Source organism: Cenococcum geophilum (genome assembly GCF_001692895.1).
Source record: "Cenococcum geophilum 1.58 unplaced genomic scaffold K441scaffold_21, whole genome shotgun sequence".
In the NCBI taxonomy this organism is placed as follows: Eukaryota; Fungi; Ascomycota; class Dothideomycetes; order Gloniales; family Gloniaceae; genus Cenococcum; species Cenococcum geophilum.
In genome coordinates this window covers 1,726,842-1,753,019 of record NW_027137579.1, presented here as the reverse complement: position 1 = coordinate 1,753,019, position 26,178 = coordinate 1,726,842, and the positions used below count along the sequence as shown (strand labels likewise).

The 26,178-nt window shown below is 37.6% G+C and overlaps 2 protein-coding genes across 2 annotated transcripts; both read left to right on the top strand.

Annotated features, from left to right (window-relative positions):
* Positions 1–20,107: 20,107 nt before the first annotated feature.
* On the top strand, positions 20,108–20,293 carry K441DRAFT_560697 (uncharacterized protein; the record flags this gene model as incomplete). Its single annotated transcript, XM_067643503.1, has 1 exon — positions 20,108–20,293. A coding segment is annotated over one exon (186 nt), but the record flags the coding sequence as incomplete, so codon positions are not given.
* A 1,122-nt stretch (positions 20,294–21,415) lies between these two features.
* Positions 21,416–21,670, top strand: K441DRAFT_560754 (uncharacterized protein; the record flags this gene model as incomplete). Its single annotated transcript, XM_067643504.1, has 2 exons — positions 21,416–21,511; positions 21,581–21,670. Coding segments are annotated over 2 exons (186 nt in total), but the record flags the coding sequence as incomplete, so codon positions are not given.
* Positions 21,671–26,178: the final 4,508 nt, after the last annotated feature.

Below are 26,178 nucleotides of genomic sequence, written 5' to 3'. Positions count from 1 at the left end.
TTGTTCACTTAGATTATAAAAATCCTCTGAAATAAAAATTGGATTATGGTTTAAGAATGCGTTAAGAATTTGAAGCTTGAAGTATCTTAGGGGGCCCCTGGGGCATTTATTGTAGCTTAGCCGCTGTAATTAAAATACTAGGGAATTGGAGAGCCCTCCTATATAAACAAGTGGCAGATCTTGTAGATTATCTAACGTAGCTAGGCGAACACTGCTAGAGTAGAGCGTTCTGTCTATGGCGACCTTAAGAGCGCATTCTATGATCCTTAAGAACCCCCCGGCATCCTCTGTGTTGTAGCCTTCTTTATAAATATCTGTATGTGCTTTAAAGCTTTCCGCTATAACCTATATCCTAAGTAGAGGAGTTTTATTACTGATTTCACCACGAGTGCACCGAATAAGCTTTAAAAGACTTGTTATAAGGCCCTGCGCCTCTTGGGGGTTCTTTTCATTTAGTATCCCTATTAAAAGGTTATATATTTCCCCTAGTTGACACTTGAAGAGCTAGTAAGAGAACTGTTTGTGATTAGTATTTAAGAGACTGTCTTTAGATGCTATGGCCTGCGCCTTTATAATGGAATGTTAGTTTATGCTTAAACTACTACTTTAACTGCTGGACGTACCATTCTTCCTTTTAGGTTGTAAAATAGTTGGACTTTGGAGGGGTAAGGTAACAGACTATAAACTTAAGAATAGTTATTAGTGTGACCTTATTAACTATAAGTTATTATAAGTGTGGAATGGTTTGCTAGCGGAGTAGCTAATGCTTCGGTGTAGGATGCGTTAGGTTATACACGTCTCCTTTATGTCTCCTTTTATTCTTACTTGTCCCGACTGATATACCCTAATCTTCCTAGCAATTACCGCACTCTATAACTGCTATAACAGTCCCGTAATCGCATCTACGGTTATGGCTAGGAATTTTAATAAAGTAGATTAGATTTAGCGATTAGTCTTTATAGGTATAATGAGGAGCTGCCTAGCCTTAGGTATATTAGTGTGCCCAAACTTTACAGCCTCCTTGAACGTCCTCCGCACTACCTATTTTAGGGCACGTCTTCCTCTACCTCTAATAGGAGTAAAATAATACGCATTAAAAATCTAAGATTATCTAAGATTATCCTTTAAAATTAACTCCCCGTCTTTCTCTAAGACTAACTCCCTGTCTTCCTCTGAGACTAACTCCCCGTCTTCCTCTAAGGCTATCTTCCCATCTTCTCCTATGAGGAACTTTAATAGATCCGACCCCTAATGCCACTCCCCTTAAGGAATCTAACAATCTATAATAAAAAGGTTATTTATTAGTTCCTCTAAAAGGATACTAATCGTATAATAGTCTAAGCCATTTCTAGGTAAAGTAAAGGTTAACAGTTTACCGCGTAATCCCTAGCACTTAACCTATTTTAAGAGGTTAATTACTAACTAAAGCTGTTATATAGTTCCTGGTTTATAGCTGCCTCGATTAGTATTATCTATTCTATTAATATAATACCTGGTAGCATTCTTTGCTCGATTAAGGAGAGTCTTTGCCTCTTCTTTCTATACATAATGACCCCCGCCCAAGTATTTGGATGTAGCTTTGGCGACCGTCACAATTGACATATATCTACTGCTATAACCACCAATCCTAGGCAATAATTCTTAATTAATAACAATAACTGGTATCTCTGTTTAAGTAACGATTGAAGGCGGATAGTGCGGAGTAGGAGAGGAAGCTTAAGATGGAGCTGGCGTAGGAGGTAGAGTAGGAAGTAGAGTAGGAGACGCAGAATTACACGAATTAGATGTGATCAACTTGACCATTATGCCACTTAGGTAGTTAAAGCATACTAGGAGAACGAGTGCACCTTATTAATCCTTAAGCTAGTACCGATCTTGTTCTACGGCCCTAATCGTGTTCGTGTCCGTGTCCCTGCGGAGCCAGTATAAGGCGTAGAGAATAGCCCTGCGTATGCCCTAGAATAGTGGTAAGATATAGCTCTCGTGCCGAGTTTGAGTCAACATACCTTAATAGGGCAGTATAAGTTTATAGGTAACATAACCTGTAATAGAGTATTATTAACCACAAGGGTGAAAAATAGGGGCGATACTACGATTCTTATGACCTTACCCAACTTCCTTTTCTCCATACACCTTATCGTAAATGGTCCCCAAGCGTCTGGCGGAATGATCCTTCCCTTCCTATCCTCTAAATAGAATTCGTAATTCAGAATGGCATTATAAGTTCGTGGATTTTTAAACCCTTTTAACATGGTATTTTGCAGCGTCTAAATATAGTAAACGTAAGCACCAGAAATGTTTAGCTAGTCATACCTTATATATAAGGCACAAGATGATTGGACAAAGGAAATAATTGCCGTACTAGTCAATAAAAGAAAACATTAACGACTATTCCGCATCAGTAGGGCCCGGTAAGGCTTATAGCGTGCCTGAGTCCTTAGGAGCCCCCGCAGAAGCAATGTACGTTAGAGAGGATTCTAAAGGCATCCTATTAGAGGCATAAAGGCTAGGAGGCTATTGAAAAGGAAGAGCAGTTTTCATTTTCTGTTGGAGCTAATGGAGTGTTACTTAACCTAACAGAATAAATCTAAGGTCGAGGAACTCTCTATTATATCTAAATTCAACCCTATCTGACGGCAAGTGTAATTATAGGCTAAGCCGGCTAACCCTTCCCCTTTTCGTACATATTAAAAGTAAGCTACTATTCTACTAAGACATCTAACACCCCCGTCCGATCTACGCATTCTAGAAAAGCTACAATCGGTAAATATTATAGCTCCTTATAGGGAATGCAAGGATGCAGAGGCGGGCTTATATACTTATTACGGTTAACACACTACGTTTGGTAATCCGGGTTTACGGAGACACGTTACCCCACCTAGACGCTTTGCACGCGAGAAGGGCTGGTATCTTAGATCCTAGTAGTTTTATAGGCTTAGCTCGCAAATTAATAACGATAGAAAAAGTAGACTAAGAACTGGTATGCTATATAATAACAGTGTTAAGCTAGCCTTTGTAAAGCCATAATAGGCCCACTCCTTAGGCCTTACCCAATTTAATAATATAAATACACCTACTATAATGACAGTAAAGAAACAACCCATATAACCAGTAATAAGAAAAACCTGCGGCTATTATAAATAAACGAACTTCGGAGACTCCGTAAAATAGATATTTTAAGTAGTGGCAGAACAGCTGAATATCACTACGGGCACGGAAATCAGAACTGTAATACCAGCAAGGACAAAAGTAGGATCTATGTAGTATTAGGCCTAATACTATAGAAATAGGGTAAATATTGTAAGTATAGGAGAATGCAAGGTAGGAAAAATTAGCGAGGCGTTGGGGCAATGGGGTAACTTGTGGTTGATATGCACCTCCAGCCGCCGGGGTATAATTCTCTATATACCCCTAAGTTTCCATCCTCCCCTTACGATGCTATTAAAATTTAGACATATCCGATTAGGAACTTCCCTCTCCGGAAGCCAACGCCAGCTTCCCCGGCGAAGAGATAGTAAGCACTTCTTTCCTTTTCTTAGAGCTTAGTGCCGCAGAGGTGAAGCCGTGCTAAACTTGGTAGTTATTAAAGTAACCTATTAATCTTTGTTAAGGCGTTAAAGGTCTCTATACTTTCTCTTAAATAGGTATCCCCTCTTATAGGGGATTGCAATCGCCGAAGGCTTATGGGCATTGCGGTGGCGTCCTACTGTATAAAAACAGGTACAAAAGAGAGTGTCTGTAGGGGTACTTGAGGTTATGCGAAGGACGCCACTGAGAACGCTAATATAGCCATAGCTATATTAGCGCTCTTAGTAGCGCCCTTTACTCTTAAACTAGGTTAACTTTATACCTCGCTGCAAACCTGTCCCTCTTCTTACTTAGAGAAATACAAAGTTCGTTAAATATGTTTATGCCCCTAATCCCCCTAAACGACGGCGATCACCAAAAGGAGAATCCACTACTGCGATCACTGCTGCAATTTACCGACTAGTATATAAATAAACCACTAGAAGACCTCTAGAGTTAATACTAAACCCTAAAAGCAATTAAAAGTAAGCAGCTATATAGCTCGCACCTTTCTGCACCTGCTAACCCTATAGGCATCCCGTACCTTACGTTTAACCGTATACACCTCCACCGCCTATTCAATCCGCAGCCTTCCTACTCGCTAGTCACAGCTTATCCGTACCCAATTAGTCTTCTACGGGCATTTAATATAGAGGAGTGGGATTGATAACGAAAAATGCCCTAAAACCTACCGTGATATTTTGAAAAGGGTAACTTAGCTGAACTGCCCCTTAATACATCTGAACGCTATACGGAGTACTCTCGCGCAATATAAATAGGCTTTTCGCGCAGCCCGTTAAAGGAGTTATCTATAATACTCTCTACCAACTATTAGCCGCTGTAGCAATATTATGGCTTCTTGTTACTAGAAACAGCCTTCCCACCTACTAGAACTACTGCTTTACTACATCGGCCAGAGAGCCTAATTTTTAGACTTTTCCTCCGGTTTATGACTTTAAGAGCGACTAGGAGGTGTTGGCAGTAATAATTAAGTCGTACTAGGTAAGGTCTTCTTCCCTAACCCTAAACGCTTTGTATTTATACTTTACAGCAAGCTACGACATTTCAATTATACGGCTTATTATCTGCTATTGCAACAATCCCTAAAAACTTCTCTAATGTCCCGAGCGCGGTAATTAAGAGCGCCGTAGAATACAATTTAAATATACCGCAGCACTATTTGCTATACGTATTTGGATGACAGCAAAATTCCAGCGGCGAAAAGGAAAATGCAATTTGCCGTTATTTTCTAAAGTAGGCCTTTAAACAGAAGAAGTGAAAAGCGTAGATTAGTACTAGTGGGAAGCCTATACTATTAGCTATTGGAAACTAGGGTGGACTTACCTAAAGTCCATAAGAAGGCAATTTTATTATATAGTGGGAGCAATACCAAACAACCAGAGGGCTAATAAACACTTTCACCTAAGCCTATGTTCGGATGGTTCTTATCTATGAGTATTTCATCTATATATTGTTATATATCTACTCTCTTCTAGTGCTTAGAGCATACTTTAAAGTGTATCTGGCTTATTTAAGTACTATTGTCGTCTAATGAATTGGCCGCGAGACCTCCTTTGGTGACCTCCTGACAATAAGCATACCAGCTATGCGTATTTGCCCCGCTTTATGCAGTTGCGTTCGTCTTACAGCGGCTTTAAGCTATCCCTAACCTTTATTGCTTATTGATTATCTTACACTCCGTCACTATCTAGAGCATGACTAGAAGTAAGCGGTATTCGTCCGTTTACAGCCTCCGAATATGCATTATGGCACCCTCCTATTTATAGTCTCGGCTTAACGCCTTACACATAGGCATTTACCAGTCTTTGTTATCTGTAGCAACTATATTATACCGCATGCTCCTGTTAGGAAACTATAAGATAGTATACGTATCCGCAATACCAGGTTGGAGATAGGGGCCGTATTTAGTTAATTTAGCCTAACCCGCACACGCATAAATAGGCTCTTTAAACCCTCCTTAGCATCTAGCTTTAATTATACAAGACCTTTATCTCTGTCGCCTTGAAAATTATCTTGTCATTCTACCGAAATCACTATTACCCCTCCTAACACGATAGATTCCACCGCAAACGAATAGGCATTAGGCGTTGCAAGCTATGAGAAGTTTATTGCGTCTAAAAATTACAGAATATTTAAGGACGAAGAGATTCCATCCCTAAAAGTAGGGCCCCTACTTATCTAATATAGAGGATAAAATCCTAATGTCGTAGATTACAGAGGTGTTTAATATAAATTTTACCACCTATCTTGTGGATATAGAGGTGACCCTTTAAGAAACCAAGTATCGAGCGACCCTCACTATTGATAAAATATATATAAGCCAAGGTGCGGAGCTCTTGGTTAATATAATAGAGGGTTCCACTTTTAATATTCCTATAGAACCTACATTACGAAAAGCTTATCTCGCTGGTTTTACGGCATGCGGCTAAACCCTGTAGAGGGTTTATAAGAGGCAACTTAAGAACATATATTCCGAAGGGAGACTATATAGGGAAGTGGCAGTCTAGTATTCGGTGGGTTTCCTTACGGTGTTAACAGTTGGTAGATACTTTGCCTTCCAGAGCTATATGGCGGGGAACTATTAATAGATAGATATCGCATAGATACTCAAACTAAACCTTCTGCTAATAGCCTATATTTCGCCCGCTGCAATTTAGTTACTTAATATTCTTTATTTAACGTCAACTAGCCTAGTAGCGGCGCAGAGCAGGTCTCTAATTAGATTACCTCCCCGCTGCCTCATGGCCTGTATATCATTCCATCGCCGCCTTTTCGGTAAAGGTCAGTCTATTTAATGCTAGCATCTATTATCTAGTCAGCCCTACTATTATTATATATGATTATATTTAAGCCCACTATAAGCGTACCCACCATCTCCGCTATATAGGAAGATCGCTTCCCGCCCTAGAAGGCAAACTTACTTCAGGGAGTTGTATACCTCGAGGGACGAACTGCTTGCCCATTCTTAAATTGTCGCCATAAAAAAGCTCCTTTAACGCACAGCGCTGTCTCGTGTAAGCTTCAACCATACTGCTTAAACGGGCGAGGAAATATAAATAGGGCAAAGATTAAGCGCACTATATAGAACCTTAGCAGCAGTTTAGAGCTTTGAAGATGTTTTCTGCAAAGTGAAAGCAAGCAGTAAAGAGAAACTCAATATAGCCGCAAAGATGTCCACTATAGCCAGCGCTCCTTTAACGAAGAATGTACCTAAACTAATTAGACGAAGTTTATGCACCCCACTATATCATTGAAGTAGCATACTAAAGGGCCGATCGCGATCCCTGCTAGCGCATAATGACTTATTAGATTATAGGATTAAATGAAGCTACCGTATAACAGCCTTACTGAAAAAGAGGAGCTCCTAAAAAGAGGGTAAGATCTAATTACCGTTAAGCAGGTTAATATCTAGGCATTGCTATACCACTAGCAGTAACTTCAGAACACTACGGTAATATAATAACGCTATATTGCATTTGACGGCTTACGTCCTGCGCTCCTAATAGCTAGGGTATGGCGATATTGGGTTCTAGTTCAATAGCATTTTTATACTAAAGTAAAGCTAACGTCTTAAGCCTCTATGCCTATCAAAGTCCCTCATTAGCTACTTAAGTCCTCTATTACAGTTAACTAGGACGGCCTAGCTTCCGCTATTAAAGACAGTATCTTCTTCCATACTCCGTATTAATCTTTTTAGTATCCGTTTTACTTAAGCAATTCCGTCCAACTAACGAAATCGTCCATCCCATCTATTCTTAGTAATTCCGTCCAATTATTTATTAACTCCAAGTTCTATAACTCCCAGTAACCATCTAACTATAGCCCATTCTAGGTAAACTGCATAAATACCAAAGAATTGCATAGCTTTGAGGGATTAGGGTAAAAGGCTAATATTTTCTCTATTTATAAAACAGTTAGAGTGCAGGACACATGTATAGAATAGCTCCTAACCTTAATAGACTTGGGTTCAGCAAATATTATACGGAAAATCTCTTTACGTTTACTTTCAAACCTCCAGTTCTAGTTGTTATTGATACCCTTTTTTAAAGCCATTTAATACGCTGCCTTATATAGAAAGCTAAGATATTAAAGAGAGGGTAAAGGCTAAGGGAATTTTAGAGCGGGAAGAGGGATAGGTTTGCTATTAAGATTCAGACACATCCGATCGAGAATTTCCCTCCTAGAAGCCAATATTAGTTTCCCTAGAGAAGAGATAGTAAGTACTTATTTCCTTTTTTTGGAGCTAAGTACCGCAGAGGTAAAACTATATTAGACTTAGTGGTTATTAAAGCGACCTATTGATTTTTATTAAGGCGTAAAATATCTCTATACTTCCTCTTAAATAGGTATCTTATAGGTTAAAAGATCAATATAAAGTATCCCGAGCGTGGCTTACATAACTCTAAGGATGTTGTGGTCGCTCTCACAGGGGATTATATTACGGTGGCGTCCTACCGGGGAAGGGTTGATAGAAGTGTGGGAACGGTCCAAAAGTTAGTAGGCCACTACGCCCAACGCGGAGTCTCCGTAGGGATACTCGGTTGTGTAAAAGGCGCCACTAAGAGCGCTAATATAGCCATGGCTATATTAGCGCTCTTAGTGGCGCCTTCGCTCTTAACCGGGTTAACTCTCTACCTTACTACGTCGCAAGGGGAGGATATAGAGAATTGTGCCCTAGCGGCTAAAGGTGCACATAAATACAACTAAAGGACTTCTCCTAAACGTATACATTCCATCTCTGCCAGAGTATATTATAGAGCAAATAACCAATATAGTATTCCTAGGCGGTTGGGTCCCTAAAGACGGAGAGAACATTTCTAAGGTAGATAGGGCTTCTTTATATAAATTTAAAGAGTTTTCAGAGCCGGAGCTAGGAAAAGTTAAAGTAAGGCTATTATCCGCATGATTACTAAGCGAAATTAACAAAGTTATAGGTTATTAAGATAATTGGTGCTTATTTTAGCCCATACTCTAAGCTCAGAAGTTATACAACTTAATATTTAGACTATCTCCGCTGGACAAGTAACCATAGTACTAAGATCCTGGCATAATTTGAGCATAATAGACGCTAGGTCCGGTATAAGAGCTAGTCTAATCGTATTCTATATATATAGGATAGAGGATCAGCTCTAGATGGTTTAGGGAAGCGTATAATAAAGCTTGACCAAGATTTCATAAAAGTGGTTCGCGGTGCGGTTTGGACTAGTATATATATGGGTTTTAGAACCTTGACAGCCGGGCACTTTAGTAGGCCTACAGCTGCGGCGGCGATTAGGGCTTTAAGTGCTTGTTTGTACCCTTTTATTTAAACTAGTATATAGGTGGGTTTTAGAATCTTAATAACTAGGTACTTCGTTAGGCCTAAAGCTGCGGCGGCGCTTAGGACTTGGATTTCTTATATTTACCCTTTTATATACTTAGGAGACCTAAAGCTCTAAATAGTGGCTAGCCTTAAATCTCAAGAACTAAGTACTCGGATTAGCAAGCTATTTCCCCACCCTATCTCTATACTTGTTAAGAAATAAATCTTATTCTTCCCTAGAATATAATATCCGTAAATAAAGTTCATTATTTAACGCCTACGGTAATAAAACTTCAACCTTCGCCTATTTTCACTACCCGCAATACTAACAACGTCCCCACATTTCTCAACGCCTAGAGTATAGTTAGAGAGCGAAGTAATATATACCCCCGTAGGGACCTTATCCGTATTATATACGCTCTAAGTTCTATAAACTTTTAGGTGCATAACCTTTTATGCATTTTCCACTAGTGTATATACATGCATGCCTATAACTAGCTGAACTCCCTATTGGAAATTGGGTAGTGGAGCATCCTTATATTTTTAGGAAGTTGTTGTGGTTTATAAGCTATATCTATAACTTAGCTTCTAAGATAAGTCTTCTGTAGGACGCCACAAACAGCGTTATAATAATCTCACCATATTACACGCCCCTCTTTTTTGCAGAGATATTAGATAACCTATCTATAAATTAGCCTAGATATCCTAGATCAGTCCATCTTCTCATTAGAATCACCTTTGATCCTCTTCCTAGATTATTAGTATCTCCTTTAACCCTCTTCCTAAAGCAGCTATTATAACTCTTTTATTACAGCCATTACCACTGCTGCCACCGCCTCCGCCTCCGCCTCCTCCGCCTCCTCCTCCTCCTCCTCCTCCTCCTCCTCCTCATCCTCTTTAGGATAGCGATAGTTTAGAATTTAAGGATAAAACCTAGGAACTATAGAAACCGGCCATATTTGTACAGCAAAAACTGTTGCGGGAGATCGGCATCTATAAAAAAAGCGAGGTTATACCACTTTAGGAGGTTGCCGAGCGTGTAACTAAGTACCTATCTATAAATAGTCCCAGGCTTAAGGTAGAGACTCTTTTAAAGGGACCTAAAAAAACTAGAAAGGAAAGGGACTCCACTCTTAAGAAGCTCGAAATATATTTGGAGGTATAGGGCGTAGAGGCTCTTATAGAGGAGGTCAAAAAAATTACCAAAGATTCTCTAAAGGGTAGAAATGACACTAATGCACATTGCTTTAGCCCGAATATTATTTAAGAACTTCAGTTAATGGCAAATATAGATAGTAGGGTTACGGTTGGCAAAGACGGGGAGCCTTTCTCTAGCGTGCTTAAAGCTTTCTCTGGCCTTCCAGAGACTTACATTCTCAATCTCTTCCTAGACAAGGAAAGAGACGATCTTCGTTTTATTAACTATTCTATTTCTAAAGCCAAGTGGTTTTAAGGTTTAAAGAAAGTAGATTTCCTAAAGGAAGATCAGCATCTATCCACTAAGGATGCAGACGTGTAGGAGGGTAGGGAGACAGCGAGCTTGCTAAACAAAGATTTCTCGCTGTCCACTGGAAATGAAGCCGTATAGGAGGGTAGTGGAGCTGAAATGGGGGGAGACGGTTTCACAGTTCTAACTATGGTGGAGTAACTAGGTAAGAGTTTTAGGAACAAAATTGCGGGTTAGCAATAATGTTAAGGGTTAATAAATAGTGAACAACTAAGTCCTGCACATTTCTTATATATAATTGGCAGTAATATATTCCTCCTATAGGTTTAAAGCCTTTAATATATACAAATTACCTAATCTCCTATATTTAAGGTACTTTATCTATTAGCCAACTTATACAGAAATTGCCGGGAAAAGGTGCTTACTAAATAGTCCAAACAGTTTACTGGAGTACCGTACCAAGGACAGTCTTTTCCGGGAATTACCTAACTTTTCTTACCATTTGCAAGACAAGTTGGGCATTGCCTTAAAGGAACCTAAATATAAAATATTAGCTATACTGTCGGGAATAAGGCAAGCGGTTATCACGTGACGCCGCGGCACTAGCGTGGCGAGGAGTCTTAAGCTCCTCACCCTTCCTCATTCTAATTAAATAAGATTTATTACCCAACATCACTATAACCCTACTCGAGTAGTCGTTATTAGTAAGTCACCCTGTGTGACCAACATATACCTTAGATTAGATTAGCGAGTTCCGTTTACCGTTATAGCTTTAGAGAGAATTTAAATAGAGGAATCCCAACTAAAGTCCTAACTCTAGTTAAGATTCTCCACAGAGATTTAATTGGGGGTGCTAAAAGATATAGTGGGTATATAGTAGCAGACGCGAACGCTTTAAGCTAGAGGTAGGAGGAGTTGGAAAGAGGATTAATGGGATAGTAGGCAAAAGGAAGGAAACTCATCGGATATTTATACTTGCTTTCAGCCCTAATTAGACATATATAAACTCGCATTATCCAATCTGGTCTCACTGCACCCCGCTATATATACGGCATATCGTGGATACCTGTCACTAAAGGGTGCACCTATACTCTAGTGGCTAGGCAGTAACCCGCATTTCAATTAGAGACATGCACAGTATACACAGCTAAAAATCTGCTTTATATTAGGGTGTAAAAAAGGGAACCGCCTTTCGACTATTAGAGACATTTTAAATTAACGGCGTATTATATAAACTATGCCTAAGTCCGTGGAAAAATTTAACCAATCCGTGATAAGCTTATAAGCACAAAAATGAGGGGATTATAAGCGCCAATAGAATAGAAAGAGTGTATATTATAGGAGACTAGTGTAACAAGGCAACCGGGGCAAAAAGCGGTAAAGATGACAAGGTAGGGCTAAATGACCAAATTAACGAGTAGGTTAGGACGAACTTGCATTCTCAACCTCGCATTAGGTGTAATAAGTTCTATATACCATTAAATCTCCCTATCTTACCTTTAAAGGTTCATTAATATCTCACCATACCCTCCCAGAACCCAAGTCAACTTCCCTAAAGGGAGCATTCTAGGAAAGTGCATACTACGAGTCTAGATATAATAACTCATAAACATATTTGACGAAGGACACTACGCTAAACTATTTCGAATTTTCAAAACGTGCTAAGGCCTTTACCAAAGCGTTTTCTACAATATAGGCAATAACCACTATATTTAGAGCTGTTCCACTTTATAATACAGTTATAGCAGAATGAATAGCCTATAATAGTTAGACTTTTCTTAAAATCATCTAAATATATATAGGAACTTACCGCAAGGGGTAAGAATTTAATAAATAGCATTATTAGCTCTTCTCTAGCAGATTAAATAGTCAATTCTAAAAATCTTAGGTGCATTCTACACTCCTTAGTAGAAATGATCCCAGCGAGGGCAGTTAAACTGTTTAACCATTATCCCCAACTCATCCTTAGCTTCTAGGCCACTACTAAAAATACATTCGCCACAGACAATCTGTAATAAATTAGTTAGTCTGTTAAAATAGTCATTAGCTCTAAGGAGTTGCTTATACAGCAGTAGCGTTCCAAAACAAACATACGCGCGCTATCGTTCTCCCCTTTACTAAGAATATTTATACAAATAGCGCAATGCTTAGTATTGTCAGTTAGATCAATAACCTGCTGCCACTAAATAGATATAGCGCTCGCTAAAGTTAAGTTAGCAGAGAGAGTTTTTTTAATATATTGATCCGATAACTCGACATTAAATACGACATCTACCCATAATTAGAAAATCGAAAATCGAGATAAATATTAGATATCACCTCGAGAGGATATCTTTCTAGCGGTCTTTGTTTTGGTTTTATATACACGACCTAGAAATTTGCCATTCGCAGGTGCTTTTCTGTAAGAGTATATCTGGGTGCGTTTACGTCTAACTAACATACTATCCAATTTAAGGGTGAAGGCCGACGCCATAATGCAAAAAAGTGAGATATATAAGGAAAAAGAATTAAACAAAGCTTATAGTACCAAGGCAATTAAAGGAATGTATAAATATAACCAGGTTTACCTTTCACTCCTAAAGAAGACGCATATGCAAGGGTACATACCTAGTTTAGAATTATCTATCACCTTTATTAAGCTACTGGGTCGTTAAAGAGCCGTTTAAAAAAGCCTACCTAATCCACCTAACTAACCTAATCCATCTAATCCACCTAATTCATTCTTTAGATGACGAGGCGTATAAGATCGCGTTAGTAGTTCCTTAGGGAGTGACGAGTAACCCTGCCCTTGCCACCGCAGCTATTTAGAAACTCTTTAAAAGGTAGGAGATAGTTTCTTATTAGGGGCATTTTTCTACGGGGTTATTATAGTAGGGATACGGCGCGTTATAAGAGGATTTTATAGTAACTTGTATCCTTTTACTATCACAACAAATCCCCTTACACCTCATCTTATTAAAATGCTAAAAGAAATATCATAGCCGTAGGTGGTTACATCACTAATCTACATCGCAGCGTTTCTCTTATGTTTTACACTTACACTCCTAGTTATCTGCAAAAAGGCGAACTTAAACGCTGGTATTGTTACATTAATTATAGGAGGCCAACTCTATTGTTATATCTTGCAGGAACTAACAGAAGCATAGTTTAACTCCCCCTCTCTTTAGGTGCGGGATAGTTCGTAGCTTTAATTACATGGCTTAGGAATCCCAGATCCAAATAACTTAAACTCTCTACCTAGTAAGGTCTAAAGTGCCGCTGCGGGAGCCTAAAGCCTTATCAGCGTAGCTTATAGTGCTATTACTAGTGCTATAGGTGCGGTACAAAGTTCTATAAATAATATGGTGCCAAAGAACTGCAGTTTGGGCACGGAAAATTACACTATTGCATTTAACAACCATGCCAATTATAGGAGCCTGCCACTTAACCTTACGAATGTTCTGCCCGAAGCCTTTATAAAGATCCTAAGCAATTAACTTAAGAAACTTTAAGTTGTGGATAACGCATTAACACAAGTAACTTCTGCGAATATTATATACTGCTTAATTCCAGGTTTAGTTTTAGTCGTAATTCTAAGCTTAATATTTTTTTTATCTATATTTAAGCCTCTATCTTACTTCGAGGCTCGTCTTTAGGCCCTCAGTATTCAACTAAAAAGAATCCTTCGTGCACTATATTATTTAGTTTACTATATCCCCTTTTTAATTCCAGCTATTGTTTTGCAAATTTTACTATTTAAAACCAAACACCTCCCCAATTATATTAAGGCGGAGAGGGGGGAGGTTAGTAGATATTGCTTAAAAGCTCTATATTATGTTATAGTCATAGTCTTGTTAACCCTCTTTACGCCATTCTCAACTTTAGACGTAAGTTACCTCTCCAATCTCCAAGGGTTTCATACATTGACAGGTACTACTAGTACTAAAAGCGTAGCTTTAAAAAGAAAGCAGGAGGGGGGTGTCCGGGAATTATATATTTAGTGCAGACGTGTTTAAATCTATACAGTTTTCTTAAAGGTGGCACTAGGAGGAATAGAAATATATTAACCCTTCTTACGGGTTTTTAGCAATGATTATACTACGTTTACATTATACAATCCATTTAAAGATTTAAATTACAGGCGGGTCGCATTAGAGGGATATAGGATAAAATAACAGACCAATAACTAATACCTAGACATTTAAAGGCAGATAGGCTAGCTCTTAGCACTCGGTGTATATATTTACACTACACATCCTAGAGTATTAAGCTTCGTCTAAGCTTTCTGCGTAATAACTGCTTGGTTTTTTATATTATAGAGAGTCTCCGGCCCCCAGGTATAGGCAAAACAAGCAGTATAGAAATCCTTACTTAGTAAGGTCCCATTAAACCAAAATTGGAAACCTATCGTAGCTATCTAGCTATCGTAAGTTGGTACTATTTAGTTGACCTCCAGGGAGGTAAGATTATTATAAATGAGGCAAAACCCTTTAGCGCATTTATTAATACTAAATAGGAACCATTAGTTGCATATATTGTTTAAGGCAGCATTATAGTCACTAAGTAGCGGAAGGCCGGGTATAATATAGCTTTAGATAAAACCCATATCCACAGTAAGCGGGGCGGCGGTGGTGGAAGGAAGGAGGGAGATAATAGGGAGGATAATGATGGATATATATATAATGTTATAACTTATTCCAATTTCTTAAATATAAAACTTATTTGGATATTATACTTAATTATTTAAGGTCGTATTAGACCTTAGGAGAGAATTTAGAAACTGCCATAAGGCATAATATAACTGGAAGGGATAGGAGCGCTAAAATACGGAGCTAGAGTTAGGGATCCTTAGTTAAGGACATTACAATCAGCAGTGCGGAGAACGCCTAATAGTGAACCTCTTAACCCTTCCTTCCCTGGCCATCTCCTAGAGACTATTAACCACGCGCACGCCTATAACTATTAATAGCTACTACTAACCGATACCAAAGCTACTTTAGGCCCCTGGAAATACCTATTATATTAAGGAAATACTTCCTTCTAAAAATTAATAGCCTTATATAATTACTCTCTTAAAATTACTACTTAACCTAGAAAGCAGATTTACTATAAAGGACCTAATTCATTAATGAATTGTAAAGATAATTACCTATATAAAGCATACTTCTTCCATTTCTGTAAATTTTACTAGTAATACCTAGTAAATACATCTTCCGCAATTACAGAATGGATATCCTTCGGGAACAGTTTTATAGTTACGATAATCCCAAGACACGTTTTACCCTATATTATTAATTGGATACAACTTACTATAAAGGTGCTCTTAACGCAATAGAACCTAATATCTGCTGCGATTTATACTCCCGCCTCTACAGCGATGCGGACTAAAAAGATGCGCTTATACTTATAGACGATGCTATTTGTAATAAACTGCTTATAGGCATAACTAATAAGAAGATTGTATTAACCCTTAACCTAATACCTAGTTAACAGCTTGCAACTTTAATTTTCTGGCTTAAAGAGTTATATTGTATAAGAGTCCTTAACTGTATAAGCAAGTGGGAGTTAGGAAGAGCAACTGCGATTCTTAAGGTGCGGAATCTAAGTCGTTATTATTATCCATATTTAGTTGCGGTCGATCCATTATTTAAACAATATAATAGCTGTAAAGATATATATTCTCTAGGGGAAACTTAATAGATCGCGGATTGTAAGGTTTATACTATCTATTAGTAATGTAAGTCAGATAAGAATAAGTGCCCAATTTATACACCTCTAAAGAACATTATCTCTTATTAATCGTCGGATCACCTTATAGCAATTAAGCCTACACGTATAATGGTACTTAGCATTATCTCTTAGCCGAATAATTTAATTCGTTACGCCCTGGTACTCTTTAAAGAGGACGGGCCGATGTATTAGTATAAGGTGTAGGTATTGGAAAGTTATTTTGGTAATATATTTGCAGATAATCTTAAAGTTTTTAACTCTCTTCCAGTTAATTCACGATTCTATAAAGTGTAGTCTATAAGTAGATTCCTACTTAAATAGCTAGTATATCCTTTAATGGCAATTATAAAAGACTGCATTTATAACAGGCTCGTACAAATTCCTCTGAGACAAAGCTTGTAGATTACTACTATACAAAGATACTAAGCTAAAGAGAAGAAGAGGAGGAAGGCCTTTAGGGGTTGACGTAAATATAAAGGGGTCGCTAAGGTGCTAAGTAGTAAGCGAGCCAATAGTGATTTTCCATACCCAGCATAGAAAATCCTAATTAGTTGGCAGACATCAGGGTCGGCGAAATTTAGTAGGTAACGCGCCCTAGTACTATTACAGCATTAATATAGAGGATCTTAAGTATATAAGCTAGTATAAAGAAAAAATAATTAGTTTCTTATTAACTTAAAGTAACAATTTATGTTAATATATCTACACAGCCTAGATATAGATAAGATGGTATATAAGAGAAAATACGATTTAGATTTAGATTCTGTGGTGAGTTTCGCAGTAGAGCGGATAACTACTGCAGTTCTAGAATATCCTTAGGCTAATGTATAACTATATAATTATCGGGATATAGATACGCGTTTAATTATCGCGAAGATATTCCTGGTCTCTATAGAGTATATCCGCTAGTATATACTTGAACCTATTTAGATATATATAATAACATCACAACTAGCAGTCCTAGCCGTCGACCTCGCTTACGCCAATGCTTTAGGTACCTAGAAATACCCATTACACCAATAAAATGCTCCCCTCTGAAAATTGAGGGCCTTACGCAATTGTTTCCTCGGAATTACCACTTACTCTAAAAAGTAGATTTACTATAAAAGACCTAACTTATTAGTTAATCGCTAAGATATTAAAGCATACTTCTTCTATTTCTATGGATTTTACAAGTAACACCTAATAAATATATCTTCACTAGCTCCAGAATAGATATCCTTAAAGAAGAGTTTTACAGCTGCGATAACCCAAATACGCGCTTTCGCCTATATTATCAATTAAATGCAGTTTATCGTAGGGATGTCCTTAGGGATATGGAGCATAATGCTTGCTATAATTTATACTCCCGTCTCTACACTAATTTAGACAAAAAAGAGGCACTTGCACTTATGGATAATGCTACTCGCACTAAATTATTTACGCGGATGGCTAATAATAAGGCTAGGATATCAGCCTTTAACCTAATAAACAACCAGAATTTCTTAACTACATTGCGCTGGCTTGAAGAGCCACTTTATATAGGACTCTTAAAGGATATGGGCCAGGCAGAGTTAGAAAGAGCAATTTCAATCATAACTATCCGCAATAAAAGAGGAGGGAAGCAGCTAGCTCCTTCGCCATTAATTGCGACCGGTTTATCATCTAAAATATACGCTTAGTGCAAAGATATTTATAGCATAGGGGAATCTATATGGTCTGCAGACTGTTACATTTATTCCTTCTATAAGCGGTGCAGACCTAATAACGATAAGAATGAGTGTCCCGTCTGTACACCTCCGAAAAATGTTATCCTTTACCAGTTATAGAAACACCTTAAAGCACAGACCGGCAGAATAATAATAATCGGCCTTATATCTTGGCCAATATCCTTAATTCGCTACGTCCTAGTAACCTTTAAAGGCAACGGGCAGGCGTATTGGTATAAGGTGCAGGAAATTGAATTTTGTATAGGCAGGGAGAATTTTAGGGCATCGCTAGATAAGTTTAGAGCTGTTCCAATTAATTTATAATTCCGTTAGGTGCAATCTACAAACAAATAAGCGAATAAAGGACGAAATTAAACCCTATAAGTATCTAAAATTCCTATTTAACTAGCTAGTACATCATTTAGCTTTAAATAAAGTAATTAATACTACATTAGTATAAATAGTCCTAGGTAAGCAAGCAGTATGAAGAAAATCCATTAATTTTCTTATTGCCTTTAGAAGAGGTACACTATCCCTTATAACGGTAGCGTCCTACTACTAAGTAATTATGCACTAATAAAATAATAATTGAAACATCTTAACTTAATCCAATTAGTTCGATAATTGTAGGATATATTTTACAGTTGTAAGGGATAACGCATCCACGTGCCAGGCCATCCCTTCGTGCGGCAGAAGTCACTTTTCGTATTAGGCGCTTTTGGCGCTTTTGCTTAGATTAGCATGCTATAGGTACCCTAGCTAGCGCGATTTTATTAGTAATCCCCACCAAAACATGTCGATATTGCGATGCCGACAAAATGTTATAGAAGGCCACCACTAAAAACACCAATATATATTTAAGGAAGTTAAGCAAGAAGTCGTAATATATAACGCCATATCTATAGATTTCTGCCCTTCTTCTATTAACCAGCTGCTAATTATATAGGAAAATCCTCTATTAAAGTTTACTAAATTACTGCCAGGCGGTATAAGGACAACATTTTACTGATAATTTAAGGATTAAATAGACGGCAATAATATTAAAGCTTTTTAATTAACTATACTAAATATTATATAGGCTTCCTGGCCACTTCGCTGCTATTTACCAAGCGTCAATAAGGCGCCGGCATTCTTGCCGCTAAGTAACCGCACTAACCAGAGGCTTTAACACTAAGCTATATACGGTATAGAGCCTCTAGATAGGCTTATAGGCGTATATATACAAAAAGTATAAGAAACGGTTACCATATAAAGGGATAGGTTAGATAGTATATATTAGGAATAAAGGTAAATGGTCACCATATAAGGCATATTGCCGTCATGTATAATAAGTTGCTATCACGTGCCGCCGCGGCACTAGCGTAGTAAGGAACCTTAAGTTCCTTACCCCTTTCTTAGAATTATTAAAAAGAAGAACAATTATTATACTATCTATGAACCGTAGCTATGTAATATCCCCTTATATAACCAACAGTACGTAAAAAAACATAATATTCAGATTCTAAAGTGTATCACTGTACTTATAGAGAGTTTATATAAATATTTAAGCGCCATTTACTTCTTTAACCTTCCTTTTTAATGCTTGTATTAGCCTTTATTTAGCAACGAATCCTCCCGTAAATCCTCCCCAGTATTCTCTATTTCGGCTTCACCTCTATCTAGTCTATTATTTAGGGGATCTCTAGAAAGGTATAATGGCGTAGAGGCTAAGTTATATAAAGGTGGAGACGAAGCTACAGTGGGCGTTTCCGGTATATCTTCGGCCCAGTAAAAGGCCTAGTAGCCTATTTAAGAAATGCGAACCCATATATAACAACAACAAACTTGCCTTGGTGTTGTGTTTTAGATAAGGATAATAACATACATATTTAGATCTTTAAGAGGATAAAGATTTAAGCAAGTAGGATAATTGTGATTATCCTGATGTAGAAAGACAAGAATATGCTTACTAAAACTCCTATTAAAGAAATTTGATATTTTAAGGAGAATGACTCCATATAATTCTAATAAAGGGTTTATATAATAGGGGGGTAAGACTAATAAGACCGATAAGACCGGTAACACATCACTTTTCGGCTAAAAGTGAAAAAATAATGTTCGACCATTATGACCTGGCCTCATGCTAGAACCTTTTAGTATAACGCGCTAATCCTTACACCCTAGCAGAGAACAATTTAAAATAATCTGCGAAACATTAACTCTATTAGCGGAACAATACTTAAAATACAACTTCTTACTATAGCTTCCGTAGCTATCCTAGCTATCACTCCTATTATACAAGCTACTTAAGCTAAAATCTACAATAAATGCTCATTTAAAATCTACCTTTAGTTAGTTACTGCGGACCATTCATCTAATATAATTACTCTTTAGCCCGCCAATATCTATAATAAGACATACCAAGTGCCTAGTCGTGGCGGCGTGTTGTTAAAACTTTTAATTACGGAAATAACTACGGACTCTACCCCTATTACCCAATTTAAATACACTCTAGCAGGAGGTAAAATTTGGTACGATATATTAAATATCAATTATGTAACTAACTCCTACCCTTTTTAGCCCTACGGACTGTATATATAGAGTGGCCTAGGCTGCCTAACTCGTAGCTATATTGCTAGCGTACCTATTTACGTAGGCGCATATAATAACCCAAACAATAATGAAAATACTCTCTCTTGCGGTGGGAATTCTAACATATCACTCTATCTATGCACTGAGACTCTTCCGCTTTCGTACTAGTAAGCAGGATACTTTAGCAATTATCTAGTCCTACGTTTCTTTACTAATCTTTATTACGGAACCATCTTAAATATCTTGCCAAGAAAACGTAAATTAAATTCACTGTTTAGTTACCCTTAATATAGGAATCAATTATAGCTTAATATATGCTTTTTATAGCAGAAAATATAAATCTTTTATAGCTAGAAAATCTTACTCTATATTTATTTATTAATTACTCGGCCTAAACTAAAACTAAAACTCACCTCTACTTAGGGCTAATTATATAATAAGTCACTAAGCAAACAGGCGCAATCTAGAGACTTACTTAGTGGGTAAACTCGCTAGTCCCAGAGCTAGTATAGTACTAGCAATATATTTAGGCCCAACTATTTTATAGTAGCCATCACTTTTATATATCTATACCGAATACAAATAATCGGCGTATATAGGTGGGCTAGCTGCAAATATCAAGTTTTACCTTTACCTTACTCTTACTGTATTACTTTAACCATAGCAGCGAGCATTATTATAGCGCTTTTATCCATCTTTCATCTTGCTCAGTCGCACCTCTTTATAGGCAATCCGCCGCCTTTCCAGTAGAGTAAATTTACCGATACTACGCAATTAGTTATGCTAATGAATGGGATTAAGATTTATAGCCAGCAGCCTTTCCCGTATAAGGGGCACTATATTGGCAATAACGAAGCTACTAACAAACCAGGAGTTATATAGCGGGCTAGGCAGAACGTCACCTTCCAGTATAATAAACTAGTGGTGAGACTTAATATACATTTACTAACACTTAGTGTTAGACTGTTTAATTTTATAAACACTATAGGCCCTACCATAAACCAAATAGAGGGAGCCGCTTACAGTGGCGGTTTATATTAAATTTCATTCTCCTACAATTAAGGTATAACGTAGGTTGTAGTTTAGAACTTTAAGGGAAATTGCCCCTAGGTTAGAAAGGGTAAAGAGGGGACAGTAACCAATCATTATAATATTAACCAAGACTACTATTTTATAGTCCCCGAAGATTTTCCTTTAAAAGATAACGTTATTATCACATAATGAGGCCTTTATTTCTACCATACTTAAATTAGTAATAATAATTCTAGGACCTAGATTAATGACACTGGAAATCGAGAATTCTATATATCATACTCTCCCGTTAAGATAATAGGGGTTAAAGCGTCCGTTTTAGTCACACCTTAGGGTTCACCGCTACTAATTACTAATCTCTAAGCTGATCCTTCCGCTCTTCCTATAAATGATTAAATTTAGGCAAGCTGTTATACAGATGATTCGACAGCTATTATCTACCCAGATATATATAAAGGATATAACCCGGTTATACGAGCGCCAAAGGCGCTAAATCTTATACCCTTTCCAAGAGGGGAAAATCTTATTTACGCCTCTAATAATTTAAATACAGTGAAGGCGCTTTAAAGAGGGCTTTAAAGTAGGGCATTTCAGAGTGGAGTTTAAAGTAAGACTATCCCCTAGATTCTCTAAGGGCTATACTTACTACCATAAATTCATATAGGTAATGCGTGTCCGCAGGCATCACAGGGAGAGGCTTCGCCGCTAGTTCCCTTGTTATCTTTATCTCTTCCTTTACTATCGTCTTCTACCTTCCCCCCCGATACACCTTCCCGCCTATTATTAGAGTTAATCTTTCCTCACTTAGTACCTTTAGTCCTTCCTCTTTTAAAATCTTTAGCTTTTGCTTTTACCTCTAAGCAACAAGGCTTCTTAACTTCATCCATATTAAGTATTTAGGTTATAGGTACTTCTACTTCTAACTCTTCTTTACCTACTAGTAGATTGTGTTTATAATCAATAGACTCTAATATAATCTCCCCTAGCACGTTATAGACGAGTAGTATTTCTACAGTAACTACCGTACCATCCAGTTCGGACACGGTCGTGACGTTAACTATTACTACTATTTTAAGCGCTGCGACTCGTTCACTTATTAAGATTTTCTATATAAACCTAGACTCGCCATATCCCTTCTATATAGCAATTTATTAGTCTTTATAAAAATATGGATAAGGTAAGGGGATTTTAGAACATTCTATCATTAAATACTACCTCGTTTTTATTTAAAGCGTTTTAGTGTAGACAACGGCTAGGGTTTTAGTTATAGGGGGAAATTAAACTAAGCTAACTTGCTACGTTTTTACACTATAACAGAATATTCTATTAAACTTTCCGCTATTAGGCAGTTTACTACCGTATTGCTTACTACTAGTTTCTGTTACCTATACCTACCTTATATATATAAGGTCCCTCCCTAAGTAGCGCAAAACCCCCCATTATTATGGCACTGGCAGAACTTAGCAGAACTTCGCACTAGCAAGTTACTACAGATTGCCGCATATTACGGTCACGTGACGCGAAGATATTATAAAACATTAAGCGGCGCTACTCTTCTTCTTCTTTCCTTTTCCTAGCTTTAGATTCTTGTTTATAGACAATCCAATCGTATAGGCTTACGCGTCCCTCTTACCGTGCTTATGCCTCGATTGACTAAGTCGCTAACACCTATGCTGTAATAAATCCATTGTTTACGCATCTTAACTCTCTCCCCCGCGATTCTATCAAGTTATAATTATAGTAGTAGTATTCTCTAGATATTTCCCTTTAGGAAACCAGTATGCAGCCTAAAAAATACAATGCTTTTAATTATGCTGTTAGTCGTTCTTTTTAAAGTGTTACAGCTTAAATAAATGCCTCTAAACCGAAGCTTAAACAAATGCTGTATTACGAAGATACTAAGCTAAGGAGAAGGAAAAGGGGTCGCTAGGACCGATGTAAACAAATATATAGGTTAGCAGAATTTAGCAAAATTTAGCAGGTAATGTATAATAGCGCCGTTACACAAAGCATCTAAAATTGTATTAGCTTTACACCCCTGCTAAACCACAACTCTCTACAAAATTTTAAGTTTTAGAGTATTTAATTAATAGAACTATTACAGTCCTAAGCTTTTAAAGACACTTAGCTCTTAAAAATATACATTCCGGATTTATCCGTAAAAAGGGGCCTATAGGGTGTCTTGGTATAAGAATTTAGCGCGCTTATATAGTACAGTATTAGATGCTTAGCTAGCCGTATTGTTTTCTACGCTATACCAAACAGGCTCCTAGGTATGGCGCTCTTCTAGAAACGTCTTTAAAAGGTCATATACTGGCTATTTTTGGCAGCTAAGCGTTACTAGCTGTCTCTTATACCGGCTCAGCGGCTGCCTTTAGTGCCTTTCCTATTACTATAGTCGTAGACCTAAATACGTGGCGCACTCTCTGCAAACCGGCCAGTTTAAAAGAGGGACCTGCTATAAGCGAAGCCTAGCGACGTAAATACCACCCTCCTTTATATTCGTCTTTATTGCGGAGTCTATTATATTGATAAAGCGTCCGCGATCTCTTAGGTCGCACGTTTAGCGGTTTTTTATCTTCCCACGGGCGTAGTTGCCTTATCGCTGCAGGGTATTCCAACCGGTGTTTATGCCTTATTAGCAGTAGGGAATAAATTAACGCTTAACTTTCGCATGCTATCTTATTACATTTAATGCGATTTTGACTTCAATTAAATATAGTATTAAGGTTATGTGATTTAAGCCCTTCTAACTCGCTTCCTAAGTAACGGTTGTTTGAAACTCTCGTGTAAGGCTAAGCTTATTATTACTATTACCGTTATAGACCACGTCCGCGCCTAGGTTAATGCCACCCTATTATCTCTAGAGAACTTTGAAGAACCTACACGTTAAATTTCCCTTTAATCTCATCTTAAACAAATACGTCGCTTTTTAAACTCCTATTAATAAGTCCGCCCTAGACCTGACCTATCATCGTAATTATCCGTGGTTAACTCTTTTGAGATAAACTCTATTACTGACGCCTCTTCTATTACTTTACTTAACTTAAGGAGAAAATTAAAAGCAATAGGTTTGTTAATAAAGTGTAAAGGCTTATAAAGTCCCGAGCGAACCTAGCACGTCTTACTTAAATAAGGGAGACCTTCTATTCGCATCTAATAACCAGATAGCATAAGTCAGATTATTCCGTCGCAGGAACTTTAAGATATACTTTCCGAAAACTTTTCTAATAAATTCGTTCTAATATACTTCAAGGTACGCTACTATAGGCCTTTCTTTTACTCTAATGTGCTGGAAGCTAACCGGCGTCTAGTCTAGCGCCGCCTCCGCCAAGCTGACCCCATAGCTTTTAAAAACGATATTCGCTCCTATATGTTCGACCGATTAAATAAAACACAATTGGGTCAGGCAGAAATAGATAGGCTAGAGTCTCTCTAAAGTCACGTGCAACGTATTTACATAAGGGCGAAATGATGCAACAATAATAATAAAGACGAGAATACTTAGGCAAGAGTTATCTAGGACGCCCTAGAGGCGGTAGTTAAGGAGGATAATATCACTTCCCTAGAAATCAACAGCGTATAAGTTTTACCACCGTTATTTAGTCTTTAATCCATATTGCTAACGTCTAAGCTATATAGTCAATCTTAGAATATCCATTCCGATTTCCTATCTATAGGCACTTCTGGGCTAACCATATCAAAAAAGGCGGACTTTATAATTGCATTTAACCAAGATAACAATGACGACGTTCGCAGAGTCTACGAGAATTTCAGGTATAATAATAATGGTGCCACACTTAGCCCAATGACGGACGCATACACTTCTAGGGTTGCTCTTATATATACTATAGAGCTAAAGGAGGCCGGAGGGAAAGCTATAGAGGCCGAGATGTAGCTTACAGTCTACTATATAGCTATACTATAGAAAATTTAGGAACTGATTAACATAAGATAAAGAACACTAATAAATAAAGAGGAGGTTAAGAAGCTGGTGCTATTAGTAGTAGGATAGACTGTTATCGGGCATAAATAGTCATTATATATTTCTAGCTTGTTGCCTAATAATAGTATTATACGCCATACCTCCTCTCTCTCTTTAAAATCTCCTTGCTTTTAGCTAATACTTTATTTATTAGATGTGCTAGGGTCCCTTTGACGGGTTATAGGCTAGTATATCCACCCACCACAGCATACTCCTCCTTCTTAACTTGTTGAAACGTGTTGCTGTTATGGCTTCCAGTAAGCTATGGCCTATAATGTGAGAGATATTTGATGGGGACGAGGTTTGGGGATAGAGACATTATTTTAGAGAGCTAGACAATAATGAGATATAAATTAAAGGGAGGAATACGATTGACGACCGTTATAAATATTGTAAAAAGTCTTTACCTGTATCTTCTATTTCTATATAACTTGTAATATCGGACTTTTATACTTTAGCACTTTGTAGACGTCTGCCTTACCTTTATATAAATGCATTCAACTCTATTGAAGTAAAGTCTTGCCGCCGCAGTTCTTTTCTAAACTACTATATATTCTATTCTAAGTTTACCCGCGATTACTAGAAGGACAGATCTTTTAGTGCCTACTATACTAAATTAGCTGTATTACCGCGTATATGTAGCTCTAAGCCGCCGTAGGTTACACAACCTTTCTAACTCCTTTAATGGCGGCGGCGGGTTCTTACTTTCGGAAAGACGGGAGATAAATAGTCTAGACTAGTTTAATAAATAACTATACATCAACCTGTGGTGCAATAGAAAAATTAATTTACTGAGCTACTATTTTATTTTGCCTAACTAATAAACCTTGCTTTCCAGTTCTTTAAAAATGGTGGA